Source organism: Oratosquilla oratoria, chromosome 1, assembly GCF_046742065.1.
Source record: "Oratosquilla oratoria isolate Oo_2021 chromosome 1, ASM4674206v1, whole genome shotgun sequence".
Lineage (NCBI taxonomy): Eukaryota > Metazoa > Arthropoda > Malacostraca > Stomatopoda > Squillidae > Oratosquilla > Oratosquilla oratoria.
The window spans coordinates 19,174,636-19,189,635 of NC_134777.1; the positions used below are offsets into that span (position 1 = coordinate 19,174,636).

At 45.5% G+C, this 15,000-nt stretch overlaps 1 protein-coding gene across 3 annotated transcripts in view; it reads right to left on the reverse strand.

Annotated features, from left to right (window-relative positions):
- The window catches only part of LOC143032336 (uncharacterized), a 21,768-nt gene that overhangs the window by 1,415 nt on the left and 5,353 nt on the right, over positions 1 to 15,000 (reverse strand). For all 3 annotated transcript variants that reach the window (XM_076196923.1, XM_076196913.1, XM_076196902.1), the window contains exons 3-4: positions 2,950 to 3,266; positions 1 to 2,834 (exon numbers count right to left, since the gene is read on the reverse strand). The exon at positions 1 to 2,834 is cut by the window's left edge and continues 1,415 nt beyond it. In XM_076196923.1, the coding sequence (XP_076053038.1) occupies positions 2,532 to 2,834; positions 2,950 to 3,266 (620 nt within the window). In that variant the 3' untranslated portion in view covers positions 1 to 2,531. The remainder of the gene's footprint in view (positions 2,835 to 2,949; positions 3,267 to 15,000) is intronic.

Sequence of the window (15,000 nt, forward strand, 5' to 3'; positions counted from 1 at the left end):
TACCTGTATATACAAATATATACTTTGTGTGTATATATGTGTACATGGTGCATGCATATAATGCGCATGGGCATAGCCACGTGACGGGGGCAGTCAGACCTTGAACACATGGATGAGGCGAACGTGACGATAAGCTTATGTACAAGGAAGGGTTAAGGGGACCGACACGACACTCACTCAGCAACATGAAAGAGATGCCACATTATTATTTTTTTGTATTATTTTCATTTCCATAATGGTTTGATCAAATTTTTTTTTCTCTTTTCTTTTGCTTAAATCTAGTAAGAAGCTGAATAACTACATCATAAAAATAGTGAAAAAATAGATTTGTTTCACTTACTTTGCTATCATAAGTACGAATATGCCACACTGAAATTTTAGAGGGCATGCAATTTCATGTTGCCTAATAGAAGCATGTTGACGATATAAGCTTTCATAGAATATACCAGGCAACGATCCTGCCAACATTATTATTATTATTTTTCCCTATGTACAGTACTTTCTGTGCGCTTAGGGGCGTACATAGCTTTCAGCTGAAGGAGCGCATGCTTCCTTGATTTTTTTTGTCATTTGTTATCAAAAACACATTATAAATAAAACGGTAAAAAAATGTCTACACGCAACACCCCGTGCAAGCCGACCCGGAGGTTACAATTTGTCTAACATTTACAATATGAGGTATACAAGACGCCTACTGCAGCTACCAAATGTGAAAAGAAACTTAAAACTTAGTTAAAAGACGCATTTCACAATCAATAGTAATATTAATAATAATGATAATAATAATAATTATAATAATAATAATAATAATGATAATACAATAATGATGATGATTAATGATAGTAATGGTAATAATAATAATTGTAATACCATAGAAAGAGAAGAAGAAGGAGGTTGGGGGGAGGGGTGGGGAGGATGGAGGAGCTTCAGAATCCCCTTAAAATAGTTGGTCTCTATCGAGTGGAGAATTCAACACCCTGGGCTTACACAAATGGCTGAGCAATGGGGGGCTGAAGAATGGTGACTGAGAGACAGAAAATTGGGGGGGGGGCTGCTGTATGGGATGGTGGGGGGAGGGAGGGAGGCGAGACAGCGGGCACACCAAGGTGGGGGAGGGGGGAAGGGGGGGTTGGCGTATTTAACACCACCCTAAACATCATTAGCGGTTTGTGATGAAAGGCGGCGGTCTAGGCTGAGACTAAATGTGATGTGAGAGCTACGATCTACCTAAACCCTAAGTTCTAAGGTATTCAGCAGGTTACACCCAATGCTGGGTTGGTAGACCAGTTGAGCACAGGGTACTAAAAACTACATTCTACCAACCCAGTCCCGGGCGTAGGGCTTCCGCGCAGGCATACACGCAAACATGCATACATATATACATACATACATTATATACATACCGCACGTACGTATATATGTGTATATAAACATACGTCTTTTTTCGTCTGCCACTAGATGCATGAGAATCATTTGTAAGTACACCAGTAACGCTATCAACACAATAACAAAAGGGGCAAAATCCTGATCCACACCGAACTTCCTGAGCTGAGGGGAACACAGCAATAGGCAGGGAGGGAGAAGCATGTAACTTTGGGGGATCGGGCAGGGGGTCAATTGTCCCCTCCCTCCCCACCCTTTCCCTTCAGCCGAGAATCTTACAAAAGCTTTGGTATCCTACCTCACCAGGTGTGCTACGCACCCTTGAGGTTCTACTATATGATAATGGATACGTTAAACAACATACCATTAATTAAAAAAACAATGAAGCCTTACTCGGTACAAGCATGCGAGCTGTCATCCGGCTCCTGTCATAGACGACGTCTCTGGGTCGAGACGTTCGACCGAAACAAAACATCTGGGGGGGACTTTACAACGATGGTAAAGCCTCCGAAAGATGTTCTTCTACGATACACAAGAAATACAATTTATTGTTGTCGTTTTTCCTTTTTTTTCTTTTTTAAGCCTAGGAGGAACTAACCAAAATATGAAAAATAGGTACAAATCAAATGCAAGAAAGCATTAGGCACTCAAAATATCACACACATACTATGTAAGGAAGTATTCCCCATCACTTTCGATAATCGGGAATCCTCCCAGGATATGAACAAATGACATTGGTATGCTGGTGTGCGCCTGGGAATCAAGGTTCATGTTGTACATTTAGCACCATCTGGCCGAGTGAATGGGTATCACATACGGCTCTCTCTCTTTCCACCCTCTCTATCCCTCTCTTTCTCTATCTCTCTGTCTCTCTCGCTTTCTCTCTGCCTTTCTCTCTCTCTTTCTCTCTCCGTTAACAGCTTTAATAATAATAATAATCATAATGGCCTTTGCGTATTACTTCTCCATATATTGTTAATGCCAAAACAAAGCGTAATATCATAGTATCATAATAGGTAGAAAGGATGACTTTGCAGAATGCCAACTGATGCCATGTTTTGTACAAGCAATATCCCCTCGTCCCTTGGTTCACACTATTCAATGACTCTATAACTAACTGTACAGTGCTCAGAGGCCTTAACCTAAGCTCACGAAGTGAGCATTCTGATTTTCTGCTTCAGAAGTTCCTGGTATTTTTTCAACTTGTCGGTCTCCTTCAGTAGCCGTTCCTCCGCCTGCTGCATCTGCATACAGCAGAGGGCAGCCTTTTTGAGAATCTGGACCTTGGGCGCCTTGCCGAGCACCTTGGTCTCTGGTACGAGCTGACGCAGGTGTTCGAAAGCGTTGCGGAGTTCGACTCGGCGCTGTCTCTCCAGGGAATTGTGAGTGTTGCGTCGGCAGTCGTCACTCTCGGCCCGGTTTCGTCGGCGATGTTTGGTCGACTTCATGTTCTGAAAGAGGGAGAGAAACGTACTTATGAATAACTCCTTTCCCTAAAGGCTTCCTGATGCATTCATTGATATATCTGAAGACTGAGCCGGATGCAGTGGGTGAACATAAACGTACCTCAAGGTGACAATCTCTCATGCGTTTGGTATATGCGGCTGGTTTCCCCTGGGTGCGGATTTTGACGGAGACGAGCTTGCTGGCGTTCGTGCTGCTACTGACGGGGGCCACACCGTTCTCGTCCGCATTCGGGGGAGCCGCGCCACTCGTCCGATTCTGTCGATTTCTCATGGACTCCTGGATGGCCAACTGAAGCTGCCGCTTGACGTCGGCCGATCTCTTGGTCGAAGTTTCGGTGGTCGGGGTAGTGTCGGTGGTGGTTGTCGAGTTCGGGATGTCGGCGCTGTCGTTGAAGGAGACCACATCAACCTCGTCTTCTGTAGGAGAGACAGAAAGAGAAAGGGAGATAAGTTAAAAACCCGTTTTGAGGGACACGACAACTTTTTATCAAAAAAAAAAAAAAAAAAATCAACTCCCATTTTCTTCAGACGTTGGCGTACACATAAACACAACCGCGTCTCTTCCACAAGGAGAAACGAACAAAATGCAAAGAGAAATCCACAGTGCGTGATCTTCTGCTCTGTCAGCAGATTCATGAGAAAGATGGGGTGGGGAGATTCCCTACTACCACGACTACACGTTCGAGAAGCCTCTTTAATCACATATGTAGTGTTATCTTGCTTCGCCGTAAGCTTTAGTTCCTTTAATACGACCCCTTATCGGTTGCACATTTTATGAATTCGAAGTTTTGGGAACTTTTAGTGATTCCCCATGAACCAATCACTCAGTTTATGATAAAAAAAAATGTAGATAACTTTTAACATCTGCTGTCCCTCCGTCCTGCTACCTTTCTTAAATCTTTCCGTTGCCATCTTCATGACCCAGTTAATTGGTGCGGTAATGACCTCAAGCATAGAAACGCTGTTTATTGCTGACAAAGCACAAATACCATGTACTCGTTGACCTATGCGGAAGCACTTTCCCGGGGGTGGGGTGGGGGGGGGGAGGAAGCAACTGCTCCTAGCCCTACGGCAGTAGACGCAGGAGAAGGAACAGGAGCAGACTCGTGAGCAGATGGAAGTAAACCAGGTGTTTGGTTACTACATAGCAGGGGCTGGTGGTGGAGAGCAGTGTCGTCGTTTAAGCGAGGGACGCATGATGGATGCGAGCTTGTGTTACTATTTGACCTTCAAGTTAGGGCGCACACTTTCATGTGGAGGAATTTACACGCACGCACACGCACACACACACACACACACACGGGGATACTTTCACTCATTCACCTTCATATACAGAAACATGTACACAAACACACACACAAAGCATTCATTTCATTTCATTGGATAATATTACCAACAGGTATACGTTCCTCTTAATTTTCTTCCCTCTACCCAGGAGACTCGTTCCCCCCTCCCCCACGTTCTTCCCCCACGGGTCTTAGCATTCCGCACATTCTCTTTACTCATGCCTCAGCTAAGGGCATTCCGATAGTGGCACCTCCCCATTTGCTGACGGCACTGGTCCTCCAGGAGTGCCATTGGGCACCATCTCGAAGAATGCGACAAAATCCGTCCCACCACCCGTCCCCACGTCTCCTCCATTTACACGATATGATACGGAATATTATCGCTCACTTGCGTTCCCTTACGCAAAACGTTTGAAAACGAAATCTTTAGTTGAGACACTCCCATATCTAACTGTAATCCCTCTCACCATGAAAGATCCCTCGAGACTCAATTCCTTCTTGCATACGAAAATTAACTTGACACAAACAGCTCGTACGAGGGGAGGGAAGGGGGAAGGAAAAAGGAGGGGAGGGGAGGGTAGGGGAAGGGTGGGTAGGAGAGGGAGGTACAAACAGACAATTTTGCGGTACGCGTCCGTCCATTGGTGTTAGTTGGGGTTGGGTGATGGTTGAACTTAAAAGTGCCTATTATATTTCCTTTTGTACTCCTCTCCTCTTCTCCCTCCCTCCACGTCAATGCAGACCCCTTGTCTGCTTATTCGACTCATCTATATATAAACCAATGTCAAAGGTGTGTGTGTGTGTGTGTGTGTGTGTGTGTGTGTGTGCTTGCATTCTCTCATTCTTTTGCTCTGAACTTACGATTACTTACATGCAGATATGACTTCCTTTTACACACACACACACACACACACACACACACACACACACACACACACACACACACACACACACACACACATTCTACACTCGCCTCGTCTAGACACGTTCTCACCCAAGTGTGACCAAGCTTCCTCGCGAAGTCACTAACTACTTCGTCGTCGCCTTCTTCGGGAACTTTTGCCGTCGGTGCCACCCCTGGCCCTGCATCAGGTTCTCCCGAGGCCCCGAAATAAACAATGCGGGGTCAACGCCACCATCAGGAGGAAGAAGACCCAGCACAGCCAAAGGGAGTTGGGAATCTTCGTCAAGTTATGAAAGTGTGTGTGTGGGTGTGGGAGGGGGGTGGGGTGAGGACCACAATGGAAATAAGCTTACGTGCTTTTTTTGTGTTATCCTCGGCAATTGCAATTGTTATTTCTTTTCATTATCTGCATTTCATGTATTTGATTCATTGCCAAATAAATTTATTATTATTATTATTATTATTACTATCATTATCATTGCTATCATTATTATTATTATTATTATATTATTATTAGTGAGGAATGTAAGGGGAAAACATTGGGAGCTGGGGGCGTTCACGTGAAAGGAAGAAGGCGAGGCACTGTGGGAGGAACGTGGGTACGAGCCCCCCCCCCTCCCCACCACCACCACCGGGAATATGGCGGGGTGCTTTGATCGTGGGGATCAAGCTCGGGAGTTAAGTGGAAGGAAGGTATGTCATAAGCGGGATTGTCTGTCAAACTTTTTTTTTTCTTTTCTGTCTGACAGAAGAAACAGAAAACTTGAGCTGGGATTCGAAATAGTGGAGAAGACAGACAGATGATTTGCCATTGCGTATTGTGAAATGATAACAAAGGTAAGGAGAGGAAAGAAGGAAAACAATGTTCACGGGTTAGATTAAGTACCGTGTGTATGTAGGTAATACGTGATCGCATCCTATTGTTAACGTAATCTCTCCCTGTAGACCAGTAACACGATTGTGATTTTGTTTTTTCCTAATGGACGACATTATAAGCACGAAGTAAGCGAATGAGGCGGTCGCGTAACATTATCCCCACATGCTTGGAGGCTTAGCTTCCTGGTAACTTGAGATCCATGACTCATTTTCTTCCGGCCTTGTATAAAAACCTCCCCCCACCATAGAAAATGGGATTCGGGTAGAAGGTCATGGTAAAGAATGGGAAATACGTTCAGACGTGTAGACACCCCCAACCCCCGTCCCTTCTAGGTATTTACGCTGTGTTGGTATTCAACAACTCCGTGCTTCTCTCCATCCTTCGTGAAGATGTAAACTGCCTCCCGCATAAACAAGTCTTCTAAATCGTCGTTGAAATTGTTTCTGTACACTGTCGTGTCGTTTGTGTGTGTGTGTGTGTGTGTGTATGTGTGTGTGTGTGTGTGTGTGTGTGTGTGTGTACATGTGTATGTGTGTGTCTGTGTATGCATGTGTATTTATGCATGCATGCATATTATATGTGCGTGTGTGTGCGCGCGTGTGTGTGCATGCGTGCGCGCAAACGAACGCATTTCGACTGAAATCTCTCAAGACATAAAAAAAAAGAAAAAAAAAATAGGAAAACTTTTGACCTGCTCTATTTTGCTTCACATCTTTATCACCTGTTCCTCTCCTTCTGAGTGCCAGGAGGCACCATCTGCGCCCTCCGCTTCGTTCACCACCTCGCCCTCGGCGTGCCCACGCATCCTCGCCAACCAGTGCCGCCTCCACTACCACCACCCCGCGCGCTCCCGCCTCCACCTACTGGTCCGGGCCCTCTTTCCCCACTTCTCGGGTCTCCCAACCAGACTTGCGCGAACTGCCAACAATTAGCCCAAGTCAAAACAAGCGTCATGATTGAAGGGGTGACGTCGGGCTGACGTCATTATTGAAGGGGTGGCACTTAGGGCGAAGGGGGGAAGTGAAATGAGAGCGGATTTTCACTTTCATGGAAGAGATGAGTGGAGGGATAAAGGAGCAAAGAAATAATGAAAAGAAAGTTTAAATACGTATTAGAGGGAGCAAAGTTGGCTCTTAAGCCTTTCAGTACTTTATACACTTTATTCCCTCTGCCAACAGACTATCGTCTTGAGCTTAGAGGGAACCTAGAGTAACTAGAGGGTTAGAATCTACATTAGCCCTTTCAATCCATTGCTTAACTTTGTCTAATGACCTGGAACCAGATATCTTGCGTTGGGTACTGTTACTAGTTAGAATGGCTGGAGCAATACAAGGGAAGGGCCAAGGCTATCATATATCAAAGGTAAGATGCTTTGAAGATGTATTGAGAGAAAGGTGTATGTAGGTTGAGATGTACCTAAGGAGAGGTGTGTCTAGGTGTATCAAGAAAAGGAGCATGTCTGAGGTCGTTCTGCAGAACACAAAGAACGTGAGGGATGAATATAAGGAACACAAGCACATTGGGAAAAGGGGGAAGGGGACGATCATGAACAGCCAGAACACAAAGAACGAGTCGTTATATTCTCGTCATTAAGTGTTGCACCAGTCTACAGGACATTCCGTTCACGTCTTCTAATAATAGCCACCCCTGACCAATCATTTTTGAAAATAGTGGGAAGACTTCAGCAGGCGACGGTTTGTACCGTACTTGAGGGGGAGGGAGGAAGAATCAGCATTTGCCTTAGGTGGTGTTGACCAAATTAGTCCCGCGGAGAGAAAGAAAACGGAAGAAGCCTTCGGGGCATGTTGACTGCGAGAGACCCGGAGGAACGTGGAGTCTCATTGTCGGGCTCTCAGCGAGAGGTCGTTACGCCACAATCCGGGAGGGCCTCGCCCCTCGGCCTCGCTCTTGGCCGAAACGGAAAGTGTTTTGTCCATTAACATAGACAGACTACTCCAAGGAAGTAACCGAGGGAAGCCGAGGTTTGGCATTGGTACTTTTTACTTGTTTACAGTCGCATAACCATCGATTAAGTTTGTTTTGACTTACCCTGTGTTCAAGTTCAGGGTTTGAGTGTACGGTGTGATGGAGTAGACAAATAGTCGAGGCAAGAAAGAGGTGAAACGTTGGCTTACGGGTTTGATTGTTTCGGAAACCAATGGTTATGGAGTCATTATAAACGCTTGCTCCCCCCCCCCTCTCTCTCTCTCTCACACGAACTCCACCACTGCAGGATCCGACATGTGATGATGCCTCCGCTGCATGACGTAGCAGATGGCGGGAGGCAAGCGCGCCGAAGTTTTTGTCGATGATAATCTTACCCTAAGAACAAAGACTCGGGAGGCTTTGCTGGTGGTAGGACTGCTGTTGTTGCCGTGCTGGTGGTCGCGGGACCAGGATCCCGTCGTGGTTGGCACACGAATGAGACCATATTTTATATAAATGAACGACTATGAGCCGTGACGCTGCGTGGCGTGATTTCAAATATGCGCGCGCAAGTGACAGGGAGAGATAGATTGGTAGATATAGATAGATAGATAAATATATAGACGAAGAAAGGGAAATAGAAAGAGAGAAATAGGGATTAGGTGAGAATAGATAATGATAAAAAAAAACCACGCATAAACACAACCACACACTCGAACATGATTTTTCCTTTCTTATTACGTCTGTATGGTTGCTCTTCACAAATGCTTCCATGGGTTTATGCCATCACGTCTTATGTATGAGGAAAAACTCGAGCACCCCCCTCACTCAACGCCCTCCACCCCCGCCCGTCTCCGTAGGAAACGTCATAATTTACTATTATCATCATCATCGCCATTAACGACTACAGTTACAGTACTGCCAGTGTGCATTTCACCTACGGGGGTTGCTCGTGCCCAAGTTGGAGGATGGGAGGGAGGGAGAGAGGGAGGGAGGGTGGAATGGGTTCTCGCTCTTGGTGAGTGGACAACTCGAAGATGTGTCCACAAAGGAGAAGCAGAGGATACTCGTGTTCGTTATCATTGCGCAAACACGCAAGCAAAGGACCTTCGTCTGTGAGTCTTCTGTTGGTGTGTTATAAGTGTGCGTGTTTGTATGTATTAAAAATACACGCACACATCTTCCTGTTTATAGAAATATGTTACGTACTGATAAACTGGTAATTATATATATATTTTTGCATATAGACTCACCCGAGCTCTTGTCTGTTCTCCTTCGAGCATGAGCAGATCTGTAAACATTGCTACTTTAACCTGGAACAACAACAAAGAAACCTGGGAACTTCCGCAATGCTCCGTCTATTGTGGTCCAGTTCGCAATTATCGTCCACACCTTCCTCCCCCATAAAGAACCTCCCTTCTCTCGTTTCTCGGCAGAAGCCAGTCTTCCGAAAGCATCGGCATCTTAGCTTCTTTCACGACGGTTTTGGACTTCCTTCGTCCAACCCAAAGACTCCTGGGAAACCACAGAGTCCCCCGAGGTGGACCCACCCAGAGACAGAAGTCTTGTAGTAAGTGGATGCTTAGGGATTTTAGTCAATGTTGAAGTGGCCTACAGAAGACTAGAAAATAGCGCTACATAAGTATTGGATATGCGAATGAACAGGTCGAGAACCTCTGGCATTGGCTTGAGATGGGCGATAAGTACATCTCAGTGCATTCTTGTGCGCATACATGAGTGGGGGCTTGAATGTATGTGTGTGCGTGTATGTGTATGTGTGTGCGTGTATGTGTATGTGTGTGCGTGTGTACGTATATTACCGCGTGGGAGCGACCATATTTTGTATGCTGATGCACATATAAACGTATGTATGCATGCGCGCGCGAACGTGCATGCGCGTGTGCGTACATACATATGTACAAGATGGGTGGATCTCAAGGTTGCAAATGACCGTGCAATGCATCGGTTGTTCCAGCTCAGTGTGGTATTTCCGTTTTTTTTTTTTTCTTTCTTTCCCATTGAGTGCAGACATTACTTTAGGGACTGTAGTAACGTCCCAACGGATCAGAGTTACTCAGCTGTTATGCTAATCACTTTGAATTTTTACTATCTTTCTAGATATATACTCTATACAGCCCGCTTGGCCTACCCATTCGTATATCTCTTAAAGAAAACATTTCTTTCTCTCCGTGGTTCTCCACCCATCCTCCTCCCACTCGGGTGCTTCCGGGCCATGATATCCAACCAGCAAAGCTAACAGTGTTAATCAAAGCGCGCTTCCCGTCCCCCGCTTGGCTAAGTCACTCTTTATCGCAGACCAGCCCATGGACTCTCCTCAGACCTCCTTGAGGAGCACATCCCTCAGCGGTTCCCCGGGGCATCTGTAACCGTCTGAAAGAGGGGAAGAGAAAGAGAGGAAGAACGGAGGGAGGTGAGGGGGGAAGTGGGTGATCAGAAAGCTCGAAGAAGAAAGTTCACTTGCTGGCCACACAAGAGGTAGGTCTCGGTCTCGGTCTCGGTCTCTCTCTCTCTGTTTCCCATGGTCACGCCTAAAAAAAAGGTTAATACGCCACCGTGGGCCTCAAAGGGCAACCCTCCTCCCCACCCCTCCATCGCCTTCAACGTTTTTCCACTCATTTTTTTTTCTCCAGGGGGCTGGGCCCTTCCTCCTCCTCCCCGTCCCTCCTCGCCTTTCCCGACCAAATCCCTAATGCTATTCTCCTCCTGTTACAGGACCCGTACCTCTGCTTCCCCTTCCACATCCTCAAGAGCCTTGTTTGCCTCCTCTCCAGCTGGGAATACCATCCCCCCCCCCTTGCTTAGTAGCCGTTCTCACCCTAGTGACCTCGATAGCGTCGTGATTCAGTACTTTAGAGCAGCTCGTGGAAGTGGCAGTCACCTGAAGACTTTGTTCTCATGATATGGGGGGGTCCAGGCTTTGGACTTACGCTACGGGAGCAATGTCGAACGCAACACAATAACATAACGTAGGCTGAGGTGAAGGAGATTTCCGTCTTTGGGGTCTTTCATGAACGGGGGAACTACAACGTGTTGCTGAAAGACCAAGAGATGTTCAGGAGATGGGAAAGGATGTGGGTGGAGGGGAGAAAGAGGAAGAGAGGTATGATGGGAAGGGAAGGTATTGTCATGAAAGTGGAGCGGATGTGATAGGATGGAATAGAAAGGAAGAGGAAGGACAAGGAGTGATGTGAGGTAAGAGGGAAGGAGTGAGATGAAGAGGGAAGGGAAGGTTTCAGAAGGGGTAGGGGGAGACAGGAGAGGGGAGGGTAAAGGGAACAGGAATTAGGTTACCTATAATTTCTTCATAGAAGACAAAAATAGAGGCTAACTTCCATAAAACAAGTAACACACTCACCCAACTCCCGTAATGACATCGTCGCCAATGTCTATTACCAGAAAGAACTCGAGACGCGTCCGAGGCGTCGAAGGAAGACCTGATGGGGGACACCACGAGCATAGGAAGGCGAAGTCTGATGGACCAAATGGACGTTTTATTATTTTTTCGATAAACAGCAGCTTTGCGCCCACGCTGAGGACGGCGACGAAGTTGAGAAAATAACGTGGTCAGTAAATGAAGTTTGGATGTTCGGACGAGAGAGAGAGAGAGAGAGAGAGAGAGAGAGAGAGAGAGAGAGAGAGAGAGAGAGAGAGAGAGAGAGAGAGAGATTTTAAGGATGGTAACATCACTTCGCCTAATAGGTATACACGCATATACACGCACACACACACACACACCAGTTACCCCTGGAAACAGCTCAACGTGCCGGAAACCACAATTTTTTTTTTCTTCCATCAACGATATATATATTTTTTCTTCTTTTGTCCATCGTTCGTTTGGGTTCATCAATTGTTGCGGTCTGAACCAACGTCCGTCTTCTTCACCACTTCCCCTACTTCCTCCCAATCCCCCCAAGCCCCTCCCCCGTGGGGATACAAAGACGCCACGCAGTCCTTCGGCCCCCAATTTCTTATATTCCCCCCCCCTCTGTTCTTCGACACCTTGTCTACCTCCTGTCCCAACCACAAAGCGTTTCTTGCTCCACACCTCACTCTAATAAAATTACTCTAAAAACTTTTATCCAGAATCTTTTAAGGATGCGACGTGTATCGAATTACTAATAAGGGAAAAAATGTCCTTACGTATTGGTTCGTCTTAGGGCAGACAAGCAGACAGGATGAGCAGGGAGGGAGAGGGAGAAAGGGAGGGAAGGGGAGGAGGAAGAGGAGGAGGGATAGGGGGAAAACGGAGGAGGAGGAGGATGTTACGTCCTCATGGTGGTGTATGTGTGTGGGATAGAGGGAGAATAGGAGGAGGAGGAGGAGGAGGAGGAGGAGGAGTAGGATGTGGATGCGGAGGAGGAGGAAGAGGAGGAGGAAGAGGAGGTGAAGGAGGGATTAAGTGCTGACGAGGGTGCAGCGCCTTCTGCTGGGTCTTTCAAGAGAAGGAGGTTGGAAGTTTTGTGCCTTCTGGTGGAGTCTGGAAAAGCAAAGAGTAAATGGACGGAGGGGAGTGGAGAGTCGGGGAGAGGGGCTGGAGAAAGCAGATACTAGGGGAAGAGGAGAGGGAAGGGCAGGAGGAAGAGGAAGAGGAGGAGGAGGGGGGAGGAACAAAAAGTGGTTATAGACACAGAAACAATGAAATTGTATTCCACCAGGGCTTCTCTTCTTATGAAATATAAATAATAAGATATAATTACTTAGAAAAAATATATATTATGGAGTAAAATGTTCTTTTGGGAAGAAATCTTACTATTATACATACATCTATATATATATATATACATATATATATATATATATATATATATATATATATATATATATATATATAGAGAGAGAGAGAGAGAGAGAGAGAGAGAGAGAGAGAGAGGAAGAGGGTGAATCTCACAAGATGCTGAGGATAGGCCGGACTGCAGTATGAGGTGAATCATGAGAATGAGAGTTGAAGGAAGATGAGGAGGAGGTGGTGGTGGAGGAGGAGAAGGAGGAGGAGGAGGAGGAGGTTTTTGCTCAGCTAAAAGCACCACGGCATGGCGATCCGCTTCCACCATCTTTTCTAACGGACTCTGCCCTCCCTACTCTAAGAAGGAGCGGTACCTTCAAGTCTATTGTCAAAAGAAATTAGACCCAACCCCGAACCTACCTGCCTCCTCCTCCTCCTCCACCCTCCCGAAACCCACATCTCTCAGCATCCTCTATCCCCTCCCCTCCTCTCTAACCCTCTTTCTTTTCTCCTCGTATGTAGGCTAGCCTGGATAGGTTTCCTGGCCCTGCCTCACGACGTCATTCCCCCAAATCTCTCAGCAACGCGCTCATACACACTCGTACATTTCCACATTTCTTCCGCGACCATTCTGTGAGCTTCCTTCCCCACGGTTTCACGTATTTTTTTTCTTTTTTTGTTCGTTTATATTTATTGTTTACTTATTCCGAATTCGCGGTCTTGGGATCTGGTTCGCTGAACGCTCCAATACGTAATTTTGCATTCAGCCGTGGACATTGGGTTTAACCCGTGAGCTTGGGAGGCACTTTCGTTTTTATTTGCGATGTCCGCCAGACGGGGAGATTCTCAATTCTAAACATTCGGCATAGCGAAGTAATGTGGAAAAAAAGACAAGATTCTGGTTTGCTCCCTGTGCACAAGGTAATTGCTTCGGAAAACTGATTTTGCTCTACAAAGCTCCGTATGTATGTGTGTATACATATTATATATATATATATATATATATATATATATATATATATATATGTATACATATATTTATTCACACACACATAATATATATATGTGTATGTATGTGTATGTGTGTTGGAACTAGGGCATGCTCAATATTTCATCTGGAAAAGGCGACAGTAACGGTGGCTTTGATAAGTGTTTTATATTATATATATATATATATATATATATATATATATATATATATATATATATATATATATATATATACCATACATTCATCCATATCCAGAAACACGATGTGTATTTAAGAACATAAACAACAGTGTCCGCTCAGAGAATCAGGACTCGAGCCGGATACTGAACGACGGGGATAATGTTTCCCTCTGTCTCGACCAACCATGACAGAGTCCCCCTCCACTTACTCATCACGAGGACGGGATCACAAGTGATGGGAAATGTTGGTTAACCACAAATGGTATAATACTAGTACGGGACACGTAGGTTCTTCGTGATTATTACATGGAAGAGTAGGTGTATCCTGTTGGGGTCGGAAGACGATACGGTGTGTATTTAGTATCCGAGTGAGATATTTTCCTACTGGTCTTCCTCCGCCACAGGCATATTAGGACATCACCTTTCAGCTTAGAATGAATAAATGGAAAAGTGGGGTGAAAAATGGGGAAAAGTCGGTAGTGACAGCCCGACGCATGGGCTCATATTACGAGCCCCCCCGTCCCATTTTCTTTCACTCAGGCGCCTTGCAGAGGACCTTAAGAGTCCCAAGGAAAGTGAGAGGAAGACGCCAGTTGTCGGAAAGAGGTGCATAACAAGAAACATGTGTTCTTCTAGCGGGAATGAATGAATCACGCAGCCAACCAAACGGTCCATTTGTTGGTGGCGCGGGCCTCGCTGTGCAAGAAGAGGTGTTGTAGGTAAAGAAGACGAAATGAGATTATAGTTTTCGAACAATGTCTGAACGGGGTACCCACTGCCGTGTACGGAGCCTCGCTTAAACATGCATTAATAGTGACAAATGAGAGAAAGTGTAATTAATGACAGTAAGCAGGTATTGTAATTCAGACATTACAGAATATAACTCCAACTAGTTTTATGGTTTACATAAATGAAAATCAGGAAACTCGAATACATCACCATCGTAAAACTGTTTTGTGCACATTAAACAATAATAATTATAATTAATATTGATAATGATATTACGATGACACAAGAGCATTAATAGCCAAAACAGCAGAAAAGACGAAAAGTAAGTTTGGATACAAACACTAAGTCTCAATAAATATATGTTTTGGACTCCACTAATCCGTCTAAACGTTCCCCAAGTTTCTTCAGAAACAATGAATATAAAGAAGAAGAAAAAAAAAAAAACTCAGGTCATCACTGGGGCACCGAAAGTCTGCACCATCTGCCCCTCCCTTACAGACAAACAAGCTAACGTC